A 24,366-nucleotide genomic window follows, 5' to 3' on the forward strand; every position below is an offset into this window, starting at 1 on the left:
CACCTCAGATATCTCTCAAGGGGTGTTTTCAGAACAGCAAAGGGAATAACTTATGAATTGGGTGGCTCACTGGCTAGGTATTTAGGGCCTATTCACCATGAGGAACTGAATTATGTAGAAGAAGATTCCTCCAAGGAGTTTTTTGGCTGTTGAGAATGGAGCTCAGCAGGGGGCTCCTGAGGTGGCAACTCATTCTGCAGTAGGCCCTCTTCCTGGGCTGTGGAAATTTCAGCTTTTGCTACAGTTTTGGAGACCTAGAAGAGGAAGGGTCTTATTAAGACAGAAGCTTGGTCAGGAACTAAATGTCAGCTGTCAGGCTGCTGCTTCCCACCAACTCAACAGGAATGTTTTCATTGACCACTTAACTGACACCATTGGTGTTGTAAGTTGAGGCAGGGCAAAATATCCAGTAACATTTACCAAATACACGGACTGACAAGCTGCTACTCAGACTTCTATCAGTGCATAACACGAAATGGGCAATTGGAAGAGACCTCAATATGTTGCAGGAAGTAAGGAAAATGCCACAGGGCACCCAGATCAATGACAATGAGCAGCAAATATTTTGTATTTTCATTTTCATTTTAACCCTGTAAGATGTTTCCATTTTGGAAGTCACATGATCCTTTCATGAACTCTGTTGCAGGACCTAGAACTAACTTGTTCTAAGCTCTGCAAAGCATCCCACCTGTCATTACCACATGGAGAAAACTGGCATGTTATTGATCTTTCACCCTTACTAGTCTTCACATTAAAGAGGAGTAGCAAGGTATACTTGCCAATATTTCACTTTCTCACAAGGGACTAACATCTCAGAATACTTGTGCATAGACTGAGCAATGAACAACTACATTCCATGAGGTAGATGGCTACTTGGGGGTGTGGATTAGAAAATGCTGGGTGAAAGCAAAAATGGATGGAGTGGGCAAATGTTCTCAGTCAGTAATAGCCAAGCTGAGCTGCTTAAACTTACCTGATGTTGTTGGTCCTGGAGAATTCTGGCCTTCTCCTTTTCGAATTTATCATTCAGATTCAAGTCAATCAGGTATTGCTGAATGATGGTCCAATCAGCATGTACTTCCTTGTTCTCCTGCTTCAGTTCGTCCAATCTCTTATTCATAATGTCTTTCTGTATCAGGAGGCAGCTCTCCAGGTTCCTGGAAACACAATCTGCATGGTAAGATCCTGCAGGCTCTTTCTCCCATTCCTACATCAAGGTCCCATTAACCCCACTAGGCTACAGGTTCCCATGGAGACCTAATATATCCATGAGAGCTGCACAAAGTGAAAATAGCAAATTGAGGAAAGAAAAAAATTATTGCTGCAGACCAAACACCAAAGGGCTGCATGTCTCAGCAAAAGAAAGAGGCATCTCCAACTATTCATGACACTGCAATGCATTTCAGCAATATCACTTTGTAGTTTGCAAATCCCCTCAACATAGGTCAGTAGAACCAAGAGGAGGACATTCTATTCTTGGGTTGCATCACATTCGGCTCTGTAAAACCATACCTGAGCCCCACAGACATAGTAATGTATAATAAATTTCTCATCATATATATCACTCTTCTATTGAGAGGCTCCTGTGGATGCCTGGACAATGCTTGTAGAAGTAATGGAGTAAGGAGTCTCTTAGAGATTTTGAAAACTGATTCCAAAAGTCCCAATGCACACTGATTACTAAAAAGCAGAACAGATAGTACCAGTCCTGCAGACTCTACAGTCCAGAATCAAGGAAGGCAGAAACATACATTCTCTACCCGGTGGAATCCCTAAATAATACTTACCGATAGAAGTTGATCTCCTTCTTGTGTTCCTCGAATTTCTGTCGGGCCTCAATGTTCTCCATCTCTAAGTTTTGTAGAAATGACATGATCTCCTTCTCTTTTAACTTCAAGTTTTCATAGAATGGATTTGGTGTATAGTAGGGCCTGTCCCCAGGAAGACAGAGCTCCATGAACTTTTGCTTTTAGGAACACATGAACTCAGACTGGGTCTTGTATTACCCCAGCACAGGAAGGTTAATTCCTGGGTTCTACATGCTGGGATCTTCTTCATCTTTGGAAACTTTTATTCTATCCTAAGGACAGCAGAAATTAGGCATCCAGATGGATGGTGCCAGGGCTCCATGTGTTCACTCAGTAGTGCTGAAATGGCAGTCTAGTACCTTGTGCTCTCAGTAGACTAGGCTACAGGTCTTTTCCTACTACATTCCTGTGATTATATTTTCCATGTTTTAACAAAAGGATTCTAAATCCTAGATAATTACTTCTTCAGAGGCAGACATTATACATAATTCTAGAGATTTATCTATACATCTCAAATGTTTTATAATGGACCAGCATAAGCACATATATGTACAGGTGCACACACACACAGAATGCCACACAGAAAGAAGAAGGGTAAAGGGACACACAGCCAGAGAATGAGAAACTGAGACAGAGACAGAGACAGAAACAGAGATATCAAATTAAGAACCAGTAGAACCAGTACTGTCGCAGAATATACTGTTTTTCACAGATCCCTGAATTTCAAATTGGAGAGAAATATAAACAAGAAAAATTCATGCACAGGAGAAAACACAATCATATGCACACACACACAAGTATACACACACATGGACAGAGAAACACACACACACAATCTTAGGTATACACTTGAGAATTAGAAAAGGATACAGAGTCAAAGAATGAGAGAGAACATGATTCAGAGACAGAAGCATCAAGAACAATAGCATCTTGAACTCTCAGAGGATAAGGCATACAGAAAAATAGGAACAGGCATGAACCTCAGGTGTCCAATCAAGCACTGAGATGAACAATGTGGGACAAGGGCCCTCCAGGTGCATCCAGGAGCTTCCTTCACTCACTTAACTGCCAGGCATGTACAAAAACTCACCACAAACTCTCAAGTCCTAGTGCCTCACAAAGCCACCTCCTCTCAAGGTCTTTCCAAGCACACTCTGGAAACTCACTTTCTATAGCCTCTATCCCTGAATTCTCTTTTCAATTGGAGGGATCAGAAGGAACTATTCCCAATCTCAGTCCTGACCCTGTTTCAGGTTCTCTCTCTCTTCTAAGATGTATTTAGGCACATGAGATTGGGTACAGGGACAGGATGAATCACCTTAAAAAGATTTTCATGACACTTGTGATCCCAGACAAATAACACAGAATTTGGAGGGATGCATACCTCTTATTCATGGCTCCCTCTGTGACATACATGAGGCGTTCTCTCAGCTCATTTCTCTCTTGGGTAATGAGCTGCAGCTCTTTGGTCAGCCTCTCCTCTTCCTTCTTGGCCTGCTTCTTGCTTAGGATTGTTGCATGGCATGGTGTGTTCATGCCAGCCTCTGTAGAGAGAATAACACAAGTGAACTTACATGGTGGCAATGCACAAAGTGTATACAGATGACCCTGAGGCCCATAAGAAGGACAACATGCCTAAAACCCAGTGACAACACAGAGTATGGTCCAGGCTTGAGATGCCTCCTCATTGGATCTCAGCTCTCCCATCACTGTACAGAGACCAGGAGATGTAAGCAGACAGGTGTGTACTCTGTCTCCCTACACATGTTTATGATGACCAGAGAGATGACTTCTCTTGGCATATTGACAACTGCTAGGGGTATATCTTGGTTTGAGAGCCCTCAATCCTGTAGTTTCACATGTCAGATGATAAATTCACTATCCCCATTTACTTCAGTGCTTGGAGATGCTCAGATCTCCTGCCCTGTTACTTTAGTCCCAGGACATGGCCTTCAAAGTCATGCAGGGGGAGAACATGGCCAACACACTGATTAATTTCCTCTACTGAAACAACAAACACCCCAGAGATGGCGAGAGGATCTAGTCTCTGACTGAGTGTATCAACACTTACAGGTCTTTGGTTACAGTACAGAAATGCCTGCCACACACAACTAGTGATAAAAATAGCTATGGTGGGAACTCTGTTAGGGAGTGGAGGTCAGAGGAGTTCTGAGATCAAAACGTTATTCCCAGGAGCACAACTCTTTCCCTGCTACTACTGTCAGAGAAAATCTGAAGCTAAAAGAACCCATGGGAGGGGAAGCAGTCGTGCCCTGCCCTAAATTGGCATAGGTAAGTCCCTCTGTGACTCCTGATGGTCTCGTTCTGTCCCCATGTAACAACCAGAATACCCAGAGAAAGTAAAGACTTGGAGTTCTCAGCATTAAAGCTTTGACCTGGCCTCTCCTACTTTAAGGGATGTAGAAAATAATGTTCTGACATCCTTGATGTTCAAGAGTTGTGACAATCATGGAAATTATTTTGTTTCCAAGAAGCTCCAATTCCTTTTCCCCTTTGCTAGAAAGGCCAGGTCAGCCACTCTGCCAGGAAGCTCAACTTCCTTTCCCAGTACTTAATCCACATTCCCCCCAAACACATTCTTAGTCCTTCATTACTCTCAGATGAAAGGCCAACTTCCTTCCTCCTCTCTCTTATCTCTCTTCCATCCACATTGGCTCTCCCAAAATGTTTGCAGATTTTGGCAAACATGTTCATCGAAGTATCCTCTACAAACTGAGTAACTCCAGGGCTTCTCCTGTTGCTACAACACTGGTGAGAACACAGGTAATGCCAAGAACTCTCCAGGCGACAATAGAATGTTCAAGAATGGAATGCTGATGTCATGGGTTATGGCATTGGCTTCTTGCTAATGTTTTCCCTATACTGACAGGAAACTAAGGTGTGCTTTCTTGGAGACTCCCCTAGATCATAACCATTGAGCACATCCACTTTCTAAAGACAGGGTTTGCTCTAGGCCTGATGGCAACACATAAATCATCCCTGTGTATCTGAGTGTTTCTTCTTCAAACACTTCGAAGGAATGTCTCATACTACCTCAGATTTCCCTCAGTAAGCAATATGAGACATTAAAACCTACTAAGATTTCATACCAGTTTGACTATGAAGCCACAAATTTCTCCTGTCTTATCAGGTACAGTAGCAAGAAATCACATCCAGGCAGAGGGTGCAGAACAGGTTGCTATATGAGTGTGCTTTACAGGTTATATTCATGAAGTATTGTGCTTAACATTTGAAACTTGTCCCAAGATGCCTTAGGAGAGATAGAGTTGTAATCTTTGTTGTGGGTGCAAAAGTCTTGAGATTGGTTGGCAGAGGATAGTAAAATATTGGAGCTGCCAATGAAAAGACCCTCAGACTGAGTATGAGGCTCTCCTCTGTGGACCAGAGTCACCAAAGGATGATTGCTTACAGACCTCTGTAAGCTATAAAATGAGATTTTTGTCAGAAAAAATAATATAGTCAACAGAGTTAAGGGTGTATGAAAATGCAATAGATATAGGTAAGTGAACAGAGCAAGGGCCTAACATCTTGTTTTTGGCTTCATGATTGGCCCCCAAAACCAGATAAGCATATATATCTGTGCAAAATAGATGATTTAATGAATGCAGATCCTTATACTGATTGAATAGAACCATAGCTAAGATTTTGGGAGGTGAGCCATGGCCCCAGAAATCTTTCAAAATTTATAAAGCAAAAAATAAAAACATTACAAACAAACAAAGATAAAGTACAAGTAGCTCATGTGAATTTACAGAAAGTGTCCAATACTGAGTTCTGATCAGACCATTTAAATATAACAGTGTACATTTGCCGTTAATTTGATGGGTCCTATGCAAACCTTTGTGGAACATTGTTAGATTAACAAATGTCATAAAGAACATAAGAGTATGTGATCAACATGACCTTGCTCTGAGACAAGTTATTTTTCTGTGCCAGTGATTGGCAAGCACATTACAGCAACAAGGTGAACTAGGGAGCAGACATAAAACAAACTGGCTGATCCTACACTGGTGGGTCCACACCTCAGCTTTAGAAAACCCAGTTCTCTGTCACTGACTAGTGCTTTCCTAACATTCCTATGAACCCCATTTGTAAGCCTAGGAATAGGAAAGTGGAAACAGGATTATCTGAGGTGAATGTTTACCTGGACAGCCAGGTAGAAGACAACATGGAATATTTGGGACCCTTTTTCAGAAAACAACACTGAAACTCACCCTACATACAAGGCCTTACCTACCAATTTTTGTCTATTATAAAGAACTTACCAGTCTCTCTCTACAAGTATTTCTTGCTGAGAAGACAGAGAAGTGCAAATGATCTTTCTGTTCTACAGACCTTGTTCTCTCTTTACCTGGGTTCATATTAAGAACAAATGAGAATGGGTATTGCCTTCTGAATAACTGAGTAATACCCACTGCTGCTAGCATGATACTGTGCCAGTGACAATCTCTAGTTTCACTGAGTTCTGTTGTCCCATCATGAAGTATCAAGTGCTGAGGCTACAGCCTAGTGAACCTTTCAAGTGTGTAGACAGAAGCCATCAGAGATACTACACTTCCTTGTCCCGAGATTAAATCAAGCAGATACAATGTGAACTGAGTGTGTTATTTAACAATACATCATTCTCCCACCTCACATTTGTGAGTTTTATCCAGGGTAGAGTTCATATACCACTATCCCAGATTTGTCTTGATATACTTCCTCAGGGCCCAGATCTTGCTAGCCTTAATCTTGATTCAAATCACGGTTATGCTGACCATTGTCCCATGTTATGTTCTTTATGTTGTCAGGATTTTAAACTTATGAAATTCCACATCTATAAGCTTCACCAAGGATCCATCTAATCCAAGGTCAATATGCACTATTATGCCTAAGATGGGTTGAGTCAAGGCGCTCTTAGGGATAAAAGTATGGAGAGGGAAAAGAATGCTTTCCTTCTGGGAGATCTGAGAAATAGGAAGGTCAGCTGAGGGCTTTCCCTGCCTCTATGACCATCCAGGTTGTCACACCAGCATCTGGCTCCTGAGTCTTCATTGTTAAAATTAAATGCCTGGCACATGTGTATTGTTTTAAATTTATTCATTAATCATTCCATCAATTACATCTCAATTGTTATTCTGCTTCCTGGATATCATTTCAACCTCCCCTCAACTCACATCTGCCCTTTCCTTTCCCCTTTGCCTGTATGAGGCCACTTCGCCAACCACCCACCTTCTTCTTCCCTACTGTTTCTGCATCCCACTACACTGGGGCATCAAACCTCCACAGGATGAATAGCCTTCCTACCCTTGCTGTCAGGCAAGGCTACAATGTATCTGGAGCTATAGATCTCTCCCTTAACACTCCTGGGTTTGTGGTCTAGTAACTGGGAGCACTAGGTGTTCCTGGAAGCATATGTTGTTCTTCCAATGGAGTGGAATCCCCATCTGCTCCTCTAGGTTTTTCCCAAGCTCCCCCACCAGGTTCCCTGATCTCAGTCTAATGTTTGGCTCCAAGGGTCAGTTTTTGGAAGGATTTCCCTAAGAACCTTCTCACGTGGTTCCTGGGCGGAAGCAACTCTTGACTACACCAACAGTGTCTGGTTTGGTGTCTGCAGACTTGATGGATTCCAACATAGGGCAGTCCCTGGATGGCCCTTTCTTCAGTCTCTGCTCCATTTGCTTTCTCTGCTCTTATTTTGCTTAGGAAAATTTCTGGTTTACAAACTTTATGAAAGATGGATGGCACCATCCCTCGACTGAGGGCTTTCAGGAGGGTTATATTGGTGGTGGGTGGAAATGCACCTATTCACTGAAGGTGGTCTCTACAGTTTCTCTTTCCCCCTTCTCTGCACAGTTCGGCTAAAGTCACAACGCTTTGTGTCCTTACATTTCCCTGGTGCCAAGTTCCCTCACGTGGTTATCCCCAGTTCCTCTTCTCCCTGCTACATAATTTTGTTCCTTTTCCAGACCCTCTGTACATCTCTTCCATCCTCTCCAGTACCTGATACTGCCGCTTATATCCTTCTTCTCCTCTCTCCCTCTGAGATCTCCTCTACCTCCACCTCCCAAGATTATCCTGTCTGCCCCTCAATGCAGGACTGAAGCATTGACCATAACCAGGTCTCCCTTCCTTAGGAGCTCCATAACATCTGCAGGTTGTATCATGTGCATTGTGAACGTTAGGGTAAATATCCCCTTCTTAGTAAACACAGACCCTGTATGTTCCTTCTGTCTGTGTTACTTCACTCATGATGATATTTTCTGTTTCCATCCATTTGCCTACAAATTTTAAGAAGTTATTGTTTTTAATTGCTTAGTAGTATTCCATTCTGTAACCATATTTTCTGTATCCATTCTTCTATAGAAGGACATCTGGGTTCTTCCCAGCTTCTGACTATTATCAATAAGGGTGCTATAAACTTAGTGGAATATATGTACTTTTTATGTGTAGGAACATTTTTTGGATATATGCCCAGTAGTGATGTATTTGTGTCTTCAGGTAAAAACATTTCCAATTTTCTTACAAACCACCAGATTTATTTATTTTTAAAAAATTTTTATTAGATATATTCTTTATTTACATTTCAAATGTTTCCCCCTTTCCTTCTTTCCCCCTGAAAATCCCCTAACCCATCTCCCTTCCCCTGCTCACCAATCCACCCATTCCAGTTTCCCTTTCCAGGCATTCCCATATACTGGGACATAGAACATTCTCAGGACCAAGGGCCTCTCCTCCTTTGATGTCCAACAAGGCAGTCCTCTGTATTTGTCGTGCAGTAGCAGAGTCTCCCATGTGAAATGTATATCAGGCTCCTGTCTCCAAGCACGTTTTGGAATCCACAATAGTGTCTGGGTTTATAACTGTATATGGAATGGATGCCTAGGTGGGACAGTCTCTGGACTGTCTTTCCCTCAGTCTCTGTTCCACACTTTGTCTTTGTATCTCTTCCTCTGGGTATTTTGTTCCCCTTTCTAAGAATGATAAGAAGGAGAATCCGTACATGAATGCAAGCACAAATGGTAGCTTTTAAAAAAAATATGACAATGTAAAATATACTAGAATAATCACCCAGGCCTCCCTTTTATTTGTGGCTGACTATGTTAACATGTTCAGTGTTCTTCAGTGCTTCTTATGCAATCTGAGCTACTGTTATTTCAATCATACAGGCTTAAGGACCCACAAGAAAGTTATTTCTCTGATGTACCAGAGGCTGGCCTGGACTGTCATCTTAATCTACAAACATGCCAGGCTATAGCCCAGTGCAGGTGCTTAGTCTGAAGCAGCGAAGTTCAATTACATTCTCACTAACTTGAACATTGATGGCAACCTGTCTAGGATTAGAGTTCTTGACTTTTATGAAATTGCCTAATTAGTCCTACCATATTTGGAAGCAGAAACTGCTGTAGAATTTGTAAGGATCCTTGTGATTTAAGAACATATGCTGCTCAGAAGGAATTAATGGGAAATATTACTAGGATGACCAATACTAGAAACACATTTTAGTTGGACTTATAACACACCCTATGATTATTCCTTCTCCTTACATAGGTTCATAATCAGTGGATCTGGTTACAGTTAATAGGGCATTACCTTCCTTTAACCACTGTTCCTCTGGAGAAGTACCCCTTTTCCCCAATACAACAACAACAACAACAACAACAACAACAACAACAACAACACACACACACACACACAAAGTTGTTAGGTACTTTGAGGTAGAGAGGGCAATGGTTTTCCGATCACTTTGGGAGGAACCCAGGACCCGGGTGCATTTGTCTCCTGACTGCAGACCCCTGTGTGATTCTGTTATCTCCAGAGTCTGTTCAGCCTTTGCAATCAGTCTCATGATATTCTAACCAATTTTAATGATCTAAATCTTGTAAAAGTTGATTTAAAACTTCATAGCAAAGAACGACTTTGCCGACGGTTAGGCTCTGCAACCAAACAGCCATTGATTCTTAGGGATATGTTCATGCCCACAAGCTGATAACAGTTATTCCTTACATTTGTTGAATTGAATATACACGGCTTAAATACCACCACATACATCTTGGAATTGGACATAAGACATGACACCCTTGACCACTAAATCCCTTGAATGAGTGCATTTTCTCCTGTGAGTGTCTCCATCTTAGCCATTGTCTGTCTTCTTGTCATGCCTGTCAGGTGGTGGCCATGACTGTGCACATAGAAAGGTCAGTGGCCCAGCAGAGAGGTCAGGCCCTGCAGTAGGCATGCTGATAAAGCACCACAATGCACACTGAATATGGTAACTCTCTACCTCAATCCCAGGGCAGGCTACAATTTTTTCCTGGCATGGCATTACCCCAGATCTCTAAGGTATGGACCATTCCATCCAGGATTCTCCAGCCTACAGAATAAACACCTCCAACTCCCCATGCCATTGATATTTTTCGTTTAGCATTCCTTCCCTTGATGAGTTCAGTGCTCATCAAAATGAAAGCAATCCTGTTTGATCTCATTTCCATAAATGATATGGGAGGTTCTTAGGGATTATTTACCATCTAGATGGTTAACCACACCATCCTGACTTGTTTAGTTGGTAAAGTGTTTGCTGGGCCAGCGTAAGAACTTGAGTTTAATTCCCAGAACCCATATAAAGAAGTGAGAGATGGTACCATGAGCCTGTAATCCCAGTGTTGGGAGGCAGAGACAGGCACATCCCTGTGGTTTACCTGCCAGGCAGCCTAGCCTAATCAGCTAGCAAAGCACAGGAAATGGTGCCCTCTGAAGTCACAAAACAAACAAAGAAACAAACAAAGAAACAAACAAACAATGTGTTTGGGACCCCAGGAACAACACTCGAGGCAGATCTCTAATTTTGATATACCCATGTACACATAGGCAAGTGCTTCTGAAAAACAAGTAAAATGTGTATGAGCCTTGGTTCCTACCTCATGTGATATCAGCATACAAAGTCTAATTCTACAATCAAATGATTGTAGAATTCACTGTAGATTGTCCTTGAGACTCTGGACAGTCTGGTAGGGAATCCACTTAGCAGAAGACACGTGACATGTGAGATGTGGGCAGGCAAAGACCTCACTGTAGTGTGGGGAGTGACATCCTGCAGAAGGTGTGCTGAGAAAGCTTTCCAGTGCTCACTGAATCTGTCAGTGCCCAGGGAAGGCTACACTTGTCTCCTGTGTCACATGGAGGCCACCCAGAACTCTAAGTATGGACCATTCCAACCAGAAATCACCAAGCTGCAGTCCACAGAGAAACACCTTGAACTTCCCAAGTCACTTAATTATTTTACCTGACATTTCTTCCTAGATTAGTGTAGTCATCAAAGTGGGATCATGACTGTGCAGGCCTTGCCTGCTGGCCATGTGTCATGTGGCTTTCTGTTAACTGGATTCCATGCAAGGTGGTCCTGAGTTTCCAGTGGGACAGTTTAAATGGCTATCAGGGGAAAATGTTCAACCAATCGTATAGACCCTCCTCAAATATCTCTCGGGAATATTTGCTTGCTTTTTATTTTTTGAGGCAGGATCTCTCTGTGTAGTCAAGGTTAGCTCCAAACTCTTGGCAATCCTGTTCCTAGGCTTACAGACATGGGGGCATGTCTGTGTTCATGAAGTACAAAGAGCAGCTAGGTGAAAACACATTCAGTCCCTGGGATGCTGGTTTCACATAGTGCAAAAGTTAAAACATTGCACTCCATGCTTTAGTGTGAGAGACAGACTGCAGCGCAGAGCATGCAGAACTGCCCCAGGCATGTGGACACTACTCTCTTCTCTTTCCTTCTCTGCTCCTGTTCTTCCATTATCTCTGAGGATGCATGGGAATGACCCAAGAGAGACACAGGAAACAACCATTTTGGTGCCCATGGTTACTGCCTAGCCAGAGGCAGCAGCAAGGTTTTAACTTTTTCATTTTGTTAGACCAGTATTGCTTGATTTTTTTTTCTCGAGGATGGAGTGGTTGTGATGTTTAAAAAAAAGATGGAAGGAAGCAGGAAAAAGGAAGGCGGGAAGGTCTGGGAATGTTGCATAGGGATAGGGAGGAAGAAGAGATGGGGTGGGGAGAAGAGAGAGAGGAGGGATGGGACAGCAGGAAAGGCCTGCACAATCACAGTCCTAATCTTGAAAGTGCACCATAGGCCTGGGTACAAGGAAGTGTCTGGTCCAGGCCTTGACTTCTGCATCCTGCCTCCCTTAATGTTTGTTAGTATTTATTTAGAGAGACAGCGTAGTAGATTCCAGACCATCCGCTGTTAGCTCTTTTCAGTACCTTTATCTCTTTACCTTAAGGTTCTATCTTTGAACGTCAAGGTTTGATCTCTTTGTATGTATGTATGTTTGTATGTATGTATGTATGTATGTATGTATGTATGTATGTATGTATGTAATATGGTTATGCACTCACATGAATGTGCACACGCTCACACCTCTGTGAATCAGGCTTTTATTTTAGAGCTTCTTTCTTGTACAGCACTGGAACTATTCTATTGGTTTACCTGAGAGGTCTTGCACCTCTCTGACTGGGAGCCTCAGTTGCACAACCCAGGATGTCAGGGTGTTACAGTCCACATCTGCAGATGGCCTTCATCCTCCCTGGAAGCCTGTCCTAAAGGAAATGGGATCACACTTCACCAGGGGGATTTGGAACAGGAGCAACTTCCTGACTGATGGTTTCCTCCAATAGAATCTTTAAAAATAGAGTTGCTTCCTATTTGTCAGTTTTTGTGTCTGTTTTTTTTTTTAATTGAATGAAAATACACAGGATAGATTTTTTCAAGACTCTTTTCATGAATTTATATGCTTGTGTTGTTAAACAGAGACAGTTTATTGCATATTTAGAGACAACTTAAAATGCTTCAATTTTTTCCCTAACAATTTAGCATACAGCAAAGGTCTTGCTCTTATCTCTTAAAGGATCTCAAAAGTGATTTAGAAAAATAATAAGCAGGAAATATTATGCTTATGGGACAATAAATGATTGAACATAAATAATATTACTTTCTCATTATTAGCTATTTGAGACAAACCCTGAAAAACCCAGAATTGAATTTCAAAAGCAAGCCTTTATTTTGCTTATGGATTGATGGATGCTCTGGGAAGCTGGCAAATGAAGATAAATATGAAGTGTCATTTCCATCTAGTGGCCACTTTGTGTCACTGCCACCATTTGAGTCAGAGCTGAACCTCAGCTCTGATCCCAGGCTCTGTAAACAGTTAAGCAGCCCTGGAAGGGGGAGAGTCCATTCTTCCTGCTTTAGGAGCCAATCAGAGGTTACCAACAAGAGCCAATGAGAGACTCTCAGACAGATGCTTGTGCTTAGACAGTATCCTTTCACTTTTTGTTTACTAATTGAATTTCATCTTGGTGACAGAATGTGATCCCACTGATAAACCGCTTTGGAATTTATGAAAACTTCTTTTTGAAGTGAGTTTTTGTGACATTCTGTGGGCACTTGATGAAGTTACTATTTTTCTTTTTATATTTGTGTGAGCGTGTTAATTTCCAGCTAACACAGCAAGTTTAAATATTGGGTTTCTCCACCTTCTCATAAGCTTCCTTTATTCCTGACATCATTTTGCTGAGACAGGCAACATAGACAGACTTGGCCTCTCTAACTTTGATTCATTGCTTCTTTCTGTGCTGACATTTTTGCCCCTGTATTTACAGTGACTCCCACTGCCCTCAAGTCTCATTTATCTACTACCAATTCCCTTTTATTGTTTCAGGAAAGAGTTTGTGTGCTCTCTGTCTGTTTCTGTCTCATATGCATGTGTGCACACACAGGTGAATGTAGAGTCCATGTTGGGTTCCCTCTATTACCCACACTTTCCCTTTTGATACAGGGTCTCCCTTTGGAGCTATAGCCTGCCGATTTGGCTATACTGTCTAGCCAGTGAGCGGTTGGTATCCACAGTGTCTATTCTTTGGAGATGTCATCATCATGGGTGCCATGTTAAATCCATGCCTGTTTTAAAAATTATTCTGCCTTCTCTTGTCAGAAACTACATCTCAATAGTTTTGCTGCTTCCTATTTGTTCTTTAGCAAACAGGATACTTAGTGTTGTTACTGTTGGGTTTGATAATCATGTTGCTTCATGCATCTCTGGTGGATCACTTTAGCTCGTGTGTGTGTGTGTGTGTGTGTGTGTGTGTGTGTGTGTGTTTGTGTTTCCCTATGTGCACTTGCCACACGTGTGCAGTTGTACATGGAGGAGGGTGTCAGACTCCTCAGAGCTGGATATCATTGTGAGCCAGCCATGTGAGTGCTGGGAACTGAACTCAGGTCCTCTGGAAGATCAGCAAACATTCTCAACTGCTAAGCCATTACTTCAGACAGGCAAAAGCTTTATGATTTTTGAGTATGTGAACTCCACATAATCTCCTGTCAATAGATACTTAGTTCTTATTTCAAGTGAGGCTAGACTCCACTCTTTTACTTGTTTATTTACACACTGTCAGCTTGGATTGCACAGGTTTTTGAGCTATTCTGATTTACATTCCAGGCCTATGTCCCTTGTTACTTGATGTTTCTTCTGGCCAAGTGCTCATGGTGGCTCCCTCCTCCTTTGGTCTCTCCTCTCTTCTCTCTCTCCTGTTTACACTTGTAGCCCCAAGTCAGATAACTAAAAACCCACCTACCTCTATCTATTGCCCAATGCCAGGCTTAGCCTTTTATTTGCCAATTAACTTGTGGAGCAAGGTAACACAGCATCCCTTGGTGTAAATGAGAATCTCCTCATGGGGCAACCAGATCTTGAGGTATAAACATTATCATTTGATAACAAGCAGCACCAGACCAACCTCCTACTGCTATGAAATTGATCAAAGCCATGTGATTATTTTCATGAACACTTCTTAGATATTAAAATTTTGGAAACACATCAGGATGAAGTATCTCTGAAGTGACATTTGGACATCCATGTGGTTAGTGCTACGAAGAAGGGAGCATAGACCCATTCCACTCCTGCTGCTGAATGCAGCTGAAGCTCCTAAGAACTCCTGTTGGCATGAGTGGGCATGGAATGCATATGTCTGCTATGTTTTGTCAGTGGTTTGAGCTCATGATAAATAATATTGTTAAGATGTAATGTGTCATGTGATTTGAAGTGCTGTGAAGAAAGCACCCATTGTCTCTGGGACCAATCATCGTGTGGTCGCTGCGGCTTGTGCTAGAAATTGGCAAAGGAAAATAGTTAGGCAAATTTTATGTTGTATATCTTCCATCATCAATTAATATAATTATGATTACTTTCTGTTTGCAAAATCTCTTCCTCATATGGACAGCACATTGATTTTCTGTCTTGGTTTCCAGGAATACCCAAGACACAATTCACATATCAAATGATACTCAAGAAGGAAGAACAAAGTATAAATACTCTAGTTCTTCTTAGAAGGGGGAACAAAATTCCCACTAAGTGTGGAGCAGAGACTGAAAGACCATCCAGAGACTACCCCACCTAGTGATCCATCCCATATACATTTACAAAACCCAGACACTATTATCGATGCCCACAAGTACTTGCTGCCTGGAGCCGGATATAGGATATAGATGTCACCTGGGAGGCTCTGCTAGTACATGCCAAATACAAAGGGGGACAGTTTCAGCAAGCCACTAAAGTGGATCACCAATAGCGGAGGAAGAGAAAGGATCCAAGTATCTGAAAGGGTTTGCAGCACCATAGGAGGAACAACAATATGAGCCACCCAGTACTCCCAGAGCTCACAGGGACAAACCCATCAACCAGAGAGTGCACTCACAAAAAAGGATCTAGCATGGCAGGACTCTGAGAGACCCAACAAACATCTGAAACAGTGGATGCAGATATGTGCACCCAATCAATGACAGAAGCACCTGATCCCTGTTAATGAGCTAGGGAAGGCTGAAAGAAGCTGAGGGCAATCCAGGAGGAGGACCAGCAGTCTCAATTACTCTGGACCTCCAGAATCTCTCAAACACTGGCCCACCAAACAGGCAGCATGCACCAGCTGATATGAGGCCCCCAGCACACATACACTAGAGATCTGCCAGGCCTGTGTTCATTTAGAGATGGTTTACCTAACCCTCAAGCGATAAGAGGTTCCAGGGAATTTAGAGGTCAGGTGGGGGTGGGGTGGGGACATCCACGTGGAGATGGGGGAGAGGAGGAGGTATGGGATATGGATCAGTTGGAGGGTGTACAGGAGGTGGTGGGGTGGGGTATAAAATATGGAGTGTATGAAAATAACTCATTAATTAACTAATGCACAAAGTGGCTTCGAAGAAAGGAGTCAAGATTTACAAATCAAATTTTCATTCATAAATAAATAAAAAAACAGGCTTTAAAATGACAGTTAATAAAAACAGTAAAAAGCATGAGCAAAAATGAAAAGTAATAATAAGAACATATAACATCCCAATAACATAACAAATAGCAAAACAATAAAAAACAGAACTTCAACCAAAAGTCTAACAGTAAATTATATGAAGCACAGTTCTCTCACTGCACTCTTAGGAACACAGATGTACAGCCTGTTTCTCCTCTTGGACACTTGGTGGCAGGGCAGTCCTCAGTTCTCTCTCAAGGGCTGTTGTCAGAGCAGGAAAGGGAATGACATCCTGAATCAGCTGGCTCATTGGCTGGGTAGTTAGGGCCTATTCGCCCTGAGGAATTGAATTATATAGAGGAAGATTCATCCAGGAAATTATGTGGTTGTTGAGGATGGTGCTCTGCAGGGGGCTCCTGAGGGGGGAAATCATTCTGCATGAGGCCCTCATCCTGGTCTGTGGAAATTTCAGCTCTTGCTACAGTTTCTGGGACCTGGAAGAGGAAGGCAGATATTAAGATAGAGGCTTGGTGGGGACATAAATGTCAGCTGTCAGGCTGCTGACTCCCACTACCTCAGCAGGAAAGTTATCACTGATCTTTGAACTGACACCATTGCTGTTATAACTGCAGGCAGGGCAAAATATTCAGCAACACTCACAAATACATAGCCTGAAAAATGTCACTCAGACTTCTATCAGAGCAAACCAATAAATGGGCAATGGGAAGAGACTTCATTGGGTTCCCCCCAAAAAGCAGAAGGTCACATGCCACCTGATCAATTAAAATGAGAAGCACTCAATGATGTTTCCATTTGGTTGTTATTCCTGCAAGTTGTTTCCCACCTGGGAAGTCATACTTCCCTTGCATGACCTCTGTCACAGGACCTATATTTTTTTCCTTTTTTAAAATTATATATTTTTATTTTCTATATTCTTTGTTTACATTCCAAATGATTTCCCCTTCCCCCCTCCCCATATGTCCCATAAACCTTCTCTCCACTCATTCTCCAATCACCACTCTCCTTTTTCTCTGTCCTGATACTCCCCTCCAATGCTAGATCAAGCCTTTCCAGGATCAGGACCCTCTCCTTACTTCTTCATGGGAGTCATTTGTTATGCTAATTGTGCCTTGGGTATTCAGAGCTTCTGGGCTAATTAATATCCACTTATCAGAGATTGTATTCTATATGTATTCTTTTGTGGTTGGGTTTCCTCACTTAGGATGATATTTTCCAGATGCAACCATTTGCCTAAAAATTTCATGAATTCATTGTTTTTAATTGCTGAGTAGTATTCCATGGTGTACATATACCACATTTTCTGTATCCATTCCTCCACTGAGGGACATCTGTGTTCTTTCCAGCTTCTGTCTATTATAAATAAGGCTGCTATGAACATAATGGAGCATTACACGACCTATAATTTGCTCAAAGCTCTGCATGGCATCTCACCTATAATGAGCACATGCAGGAATGTGACAGGTTATTCATCTGTCACCCTTATTGTACTGTAGTTTCAAGCAGAGCAGTAAAATACCCTTGACAATAATTCAGTATCTCACAAGAGCCTAATATCCCAGAATACTTGCACATAGACAGAGCAATGAACAACTACATTCCAGGAGGTCAGTGACTGCTTGAGCATGTGGATTAGAAAGGTGCTAGGTGAAAGCAAAGATGGATCCAATGGAAAAATGGTATAAAACAGTATGAGCCTGATGGAACTGGTTGTCCCTACCTGATGTTGGGTTTGGAGGTTGCTGGTCTTCTCCTGTTCGTCTTTACCATTCATGTTCAAGCCAACCAAGTATTTCTCTATGAGAGACCAGTCAAGAAGTACTTCCTTGCTCTCCTGCATCAGCATGAACCTTCTTTTCTTCACAAGCATGGTCTCCATGAGGAGTCGGCTATGCAGGTTGCTGGAAGCACACTCTGTATAGTAAGATCCTCCTCCATTCATACTTAGAGGTCCCATTAAGCCCACCAGGACCCAGGTTTCCCTGAAGACCTAATACAATACATCTTAATACATCCATCACAGCTGCACAAATAGCAAACAGCAACTTGAGGTAGTAAGGATTGCTGCAGCCCAAATACCAGTAAGTGTCCACGTCTCTCCAAAAGAAAGGGGGATCTCCAACTATCCATGACAGCCCAAAGCAACAGGGCAACATCTATTAGTAGGGAGCAAATCCCATCAAAGAAGGTCAGTAGAACCAAGAGGAAGGCATTCTATCCTTGTATTATATCACAGTCAGGTCTATAAACCCTGCCTGAGTACCAGAGACCTAGTACTGCATAATAACCCTCTCATGAACTAAATCACTTTTCTATCTAGAGACTTCTGAGTCAGCCTTCATAATACTGGGAGGGGTAACAGTCTCTTACAGACTTATAAAAGGTGAGTCCAAAATCCCAAGGCACACTGTCGGCTAAACATCAGAAGGGACAGAACCAGACCTGCAGACTCTCCAGTCCAGAAAGAAAGGAAGGCAGAAATGGCCTTTCCACAGCTGGTGGCCTCCCTCACTGGTACTTACCTATAGAAGTTAATCTCCTTCTTGAGCTCCTGGGTGTTCTCTCGGGCCTCAATCTTCTCCATCTCTAAGTTGTGAAGAAATGACTTGATCTCCTTCTCCTTTAACTTCATTTGTTCATACATTGGATTCAGCCTCTGGAAGGTCCTGTTCCCAGGAGCACAGAACTCCATGAATGTGGATGGTTAAGAATACATCATCTCAGGCTGGGTCCTGTCCTACCCCAGGCCCAGAAAACCACATTCTAGATTCTATATACTGGGATATTCTTCCGCTTTGGAAACTTGTTTTCCTGTCTCCGGGGTAGCAGAAGCTAGGCATCCAGGTGGAGGGTGCCAGGTCTCCCTGTGTTCGCTCAGTAGGGCTGGAGATGCAGTCTAAGCAGCTATAATCTCATGAGTCTAGGCCACAGATCTTTGCCCATCAGAAACCTGGGATATATTTCCTGTTTTCACAACAGGGATTCTAAATCCTGAGTAACTTATACCTTAGAGACGGACATTACACATAATTGTGGAGATGAGACTAGACATCATCACATCTTTATAATCTGCCCAGGAGATACAAATGTAAGAACAATTGTGACCCCAGAGCCAAAGAACAGTGTTGACGGGGGCTCCCAGAGTTCAGCACTAACATATACTTGAAACTGTCTTATAGGTAAATCATCAAGACAAAACACAGACCCCTAGTTTCCAAAGTGTGAAGGGAAATATAAACATACAAAGTGCATGCACAGGTAGGTGCATGAGCACACACACAGACACACAGAATTGGACACACATACAAGGAGAAATGGAAACAGAGTCAGAGAATGAGAGAGACAGAGATAGAAACGGAAAGAGCACAATGAGATGCAGAAGAAATGCATGCAACATTACTGTCTCAGAGTATAAGGTCCACAAAGAGGAACAGGCAGAGCATCAGGCATCTAGTCAAGCACTGAGATGAACAATGTAGACCAGGCCTCTCCAGCTGCTTCCAGGAGCTTCCCGCACTCAATCGTCTGCCAGGCAATTACAAACACTCAGCACAAACTCACAGCTCCTACAAACTCACAAATCCACCTCATACCAAGGGCTTTCCAAATGTATTCTGGGACTCATTTTCTACTATTTCTATCCCTGAGTTCCTCATTCCCACAACAAGTCCCTCTTTTCCACTGGAGGGATCAGAAGAGGCCATTTACCACATTGCTCCTGAGCAAGCTTCAGGTTCTGCCTTTCCTCTAAGAAGTATTTTGGGACATGAGGTTGGGCACAGGGACATTCTGGTGGTACAGTTTCCTAGAAAACCCCTCTTTAAAAGGGTAAGATGAGGGTGACATTGCTGACCCCAGAGTGACACCACTTTGTTTGAGCAATACATACCTCTTGTTCATGGCTCCCTCTGTGATGGAGATCAGGCGATCATTCACCTCGTTTCTCTCCTGGGTAATGAGCTGCAGCTCTGTGGTCAGCTTCTCCTCTTCCTTCTTGGCCTGCTTCTTGCTTAGGACAGTTTCAGGGGATGATGTCTGCCTGCCAGCCCCTGTAGGTAGAATAACACTGGTGAACTTTCATGGTGGGGACACAGAGTGTAGACAGACAACCCTGAGACCCGTACAGAAGGACAACAGGCATAGAACCCAGTGACACCACACAGGCTTTGGTTCAGGCTTGAGATGCCTCCTCAGTGCATCTCAGATCTCCCATCACCGTATAGAGACCTGGAGATGTTAGCAGACAGGTGTGTCCTCTGTCTCCCTACACATGCTTAAGATGACCACAGAGATGGCTTTCATGGCTTATTAACATCTGCACAGGGTGCATCTTGGCTTCAGAGTCCTCAGTCCTGTGGTTATACAAGTCAGATGATAAATTCATGGTCCACAAGTATATGAGTACTTGGAGATGTTCAAATCTTCTACCCTGTTACTTGATGCCCAGACATGGTATTATAACATCATGCAGCGTGAGAACATGCTCAACACACTGATCAGATCCCCCTACTGAAACACCAAACACCCCAGAAGTATCAATTGAATCACATCTCTGTCTGGGTGTATCCCCTGGTACAGATTTTTGTATGTAGTACAGAAATGCTTCCTACCCACAGCTGGTGATAAAGAAAGGTAGGGTGGGAACTGTCAGGGTGAGCAGAACATAAGGTCATGGCCTGGAGCACAATTCTCTCCCTGCTACTACTGTCAGATAGACACTGAAGCTGAATGAAGCCATGAGAGTGAAGTGCAGTGATGCCCTGCCCTAAATTTGCATAGGTTAGACCATCTGTGACTCCTGATGCTCTCATTCTGTCCCCTGTAACACCCACTATACCCATTGAATGTAAAGACTTGGAGTTCACAGAATAACAGCTTTGACCTTGCCATCTCCTGCCTTAAGGACTAGAGAAAATAATGTTCTGAAATCCTTGATTTTCAAGAATTGCGATAAATATGAAAGTTCTTTTCCTACACAGACACTGCAGTTCCTGTGCCTCATTGTTAGAAAGGCCAGCTCAGGCCACCCCTGCACATCCACTTCCCTGAACTTACTCCGCATTCCCCAAGACCAGCTCCTTCGTCCTTCATTACTCTCAGAAGAAAGAGCAGTTTCCTTCCTCCTCTCTCTAGTTTCTCTCCCATCTACCCTTGCCCTCCCAAAAAGTTTTCTCAGTCGGGCAAACATGTCTATGGAAGTATCCTCTATACACTGACTGAGAAACCTCAGTGTACCTGTTGTTGCTATAACACTGGTGACATCACAGAGGATGCCAAGAACTCTCTAGGAAACAATAGAATGTCCAAGAAGGGACTGCTGATGTCATGGGGTACAGCCATTGGCTCCCTGCTAATGTTCTCCCTATACTGATAGAAAGCTGAGCTGCCCTATCCTGGAGTCTCCCCTGGGGCTTTGCCATTGAGCCCATCCTCCTTCCAAAGCCAGGGTTTGCTCTAGGCTTGATTGGCAACACCCAAGTCCTCCCTATGTATCTTTCTGAGTGTTTACTTTTCAAAACCTTCTCAGAAATGTCTCATCCTACCTCAGAATTTTTGCAATCAGCTATATGAACTATTAAAATCTGCTGAGAACTCACTCCAGTTTTAATATGCAGTCAAAAGTTCTTCTTTCTCAGCATGTACAGGTTCATGAAATCACATCCAGGCAGTTCCTGCAGGGCAAGTTGCAATGTCGGTGTGTGTTAGGGGGGACAGTCATGAAGCCCTGTGTTTAGCATTTCAAAAGTGCCCCAAGATGCCTTAGGAGAAAGAGAGAGAGAGAGTAACAGTATCTTTGTGTTGGCAATAATTTGAGATCTGTTGTTAGGGGAAACTAGAATATTGGAGCCACCAATGGAAAGGCCCTCAGGCTGAGTTGAGGCTCTCATCTCTGCACCAGAGTCACCAAAAGAGGATTGCTTACAGCCCTCTGTAAGCTACAAAATGAGATTCTGTCAGAACAAAATAAAATAGTCAACAGCAATAAAGTGTGTAGGATAAAATAATAGATATAGGTTAGTGCACAGAGCATCCCTGTTTGGGTTCATGATTGGCCCCATAAACCACACAAATACTTATCTAAGGAAGATATGGCAGTTTTATTGAATTCAGACCTTAATACTCTTTGATCAGAATGATAGCTAATGTTTTGGTTGTTAAGCAATGACCCCAAACATTTGTCTTTGTCAACTTATGAATTCAAAACAAGACAAAACAAAATTAAACAAAACAACCACAAGTAGCTCATATGAAGTGGTCAGTTCTGATCAGGCCATTTCAGATATAAGAGTGCACAGTGGATCTTAATTTGATGGGTCTCATGTAAATGTTTTAGAACCTTGTAATTTTAACAAACATTATACTAAACACAACAGGATTTGATCACCATGACTTTGCTCTGAGACATGTTTGTTTTTCTGTGTCAATGATTGGCAGGCATATTACAGCAACAATCTGAAATTGCATACAAGCATGATGACTTGAACCTCAGACACCAGAATCCACAAAGACTTGAGTGTGCTTGTGGACATTTGCAGCCCCAGTGCTCCTACCGAAAGGAAGCTGGCAGAGACAGGAGAGTCCCTGAAAACTTATGGATCAGCCAGCCTGGCACACAGAGCATCAGGTGACAAGAGAGCCTGTCTCAAAGAAGGTAGAAGGTGAGACTGAGGTTGTGTCCCATTGTTGTGTCTTCTTTCTACCACATATGTGTAATGGCACATGTTTGCCTACACTCACATTCACAAATAAAGAATAAAATAAGAAAACAAAAACCTAAGCTATAAGGAGATAATACCAGCTGTGTCCATATGACCATTTACAGAAATGAGGACTATAAATGTCATGAGTGATTTTGTCCCATTTTGTTAAGGATACATTTGTACATGTATACATAGGATAGATGTCTATGTGTGCCTATGTGTGTCTTCTTGTATATAACATCCATGTTTTCCTTCCTTTCCTTTTATTATATAACATAGCATTGAGTTGATATGAGTACTTAAGTTTTTAATCTATATTAGCATATTTAAACTGTAAACATTCCAAAAGGGACTTCACTATTTTTTCTTGGAGAATAATTAATGTGCTTAGGTTGTATGGGGATAGTTATATCATGTTAGGTAAAATTACAATACCTTTGTCTTTTTGTTTGTTTTAGGACAGGTTCTCATAGATACCCAGTTTGTTTTATATCAGAAAGGATCAGTATCTATGTAGCTCAGGATAGCTTTGAACTTCTGAACTGCTTAGTGAACATCCCAACTTTAAGCACTACATGTGAGTACCATCATGTCCAACTTATGTGGGGCTGGGACTCAAAGCAGGGCTTCATACCTGCCAGGAAAGCACCTCCCAGTTATGCTACATTCCAAGCACTTTTATTGTTTTTATTTGGAAATTAAGTGTAACATAGGAAGTGGTTGGGTGTCAAAGGGGAAAGCATGTGATGGGTGGTCTCCATTACCCACTTAATGGGATCTAGAATGACCTGAAAAATATATTTCTGATTGTGTTTGTGAGAATGTTTCCAGAGATTAGCTGAACGTCCATCCTCAGATTGGGTGGCCCCATCTAATAGGCAGCCCATATGTAGAGAGGGTCAAGGAAAGCCCAATGTGTGCCTGCCAACCTTCAATTCTTCCTGAGTGCATCTATCATTACTTTTGCCACGTTCCCCCAATATTATACTCAAGGTTCTTCAGCTTTCCAACATGATCTCAATATAAAGGATCAGAGACTCTTGTGGGGAGTGGGGTGAGAGAGGGAGGAGAGCCTTGTGTCCTGTGTCTTCAGTGCTGAGACTTCCAACTCTGTGGACTGAGTAGCCACTGAGTTCTTGTCTTTAAAGTAGTGGTTCTCATAGGGTCCCCAAAGGAAAGGACCCAAGGAGCTGAAGGGGTTTGCAGCTCCATAGGAGGAACATCAGTATGAATCAACCAGTACCCCCCCACACCCCCACACCCCCCCGAGTTCCCAGGGACTAAAGCAAGAACCCAAGAGTACACATGGTTCCAACACCATATGTAGCAGAAGATGGCCTTGTTGGACAGCAGTAGGAGAGAATCTAGGATTCCAATGAGTAAAGGTGCTACTCATTGGAATAGTAGTATTTCCATTTTTACTCATGGAAACCTACTTAAGGAAAGCCAGCTATGCTCTCATGCTAAGTAGCATGAATTCAACCAGGAAAAGTGGCAGGTAAACAGCCAACCAGGACGTTCTGCATGCAGAAGTGATTGGTTGG

The 24,366-nt window shown here is 42.6% G+C and overlaps 1 protein-coding gene across 1 annotated transcript; it reads right to left on the bottom strand.

Moving 5' to 3' along the window:
• Nucleotides 1-16,453: 16,453 nt before the first annotated feature.
• On the bottom strand, nt 16,454-21,309 carry LOC127677319 (disks large homolog 5-like). The gene is made up of 5 exons (XM_052172416.1): nt 21,177-21,309; nt 20,011-20,170; nt 18,644-18,787; nt 17,842-18,022; nt 16,454-16,597 (listed from the first exon to the last, which is right to left on the bottom strand). The coding sequence occupies exons 1-5, from the start codon at nt 21,307-21,309 to the stop codon at nt 16,454-16,456; spliced, it is 762 nt and encodes a 253-aa protein (XP_052028376.1).
• Between the last annotated feature and the right edge of the window lie 3,057 nt (nt 21,310-24,366).

Source organism: Apodemus sylvaticus, chromosome 2 (genome assembly GCF_947179515.1).
Source record: "Apodemus sylvaticus chromosome 2, mApoSyl1.1, whole genome shotgun sequence".
Taxonomy (NCBI): domain Eukaryota; kingdom Metazoa; phylum Chordata; class Mammalia; order Rodentia; family Muridae; genus Apodemus; species Apodemus sylvaticus.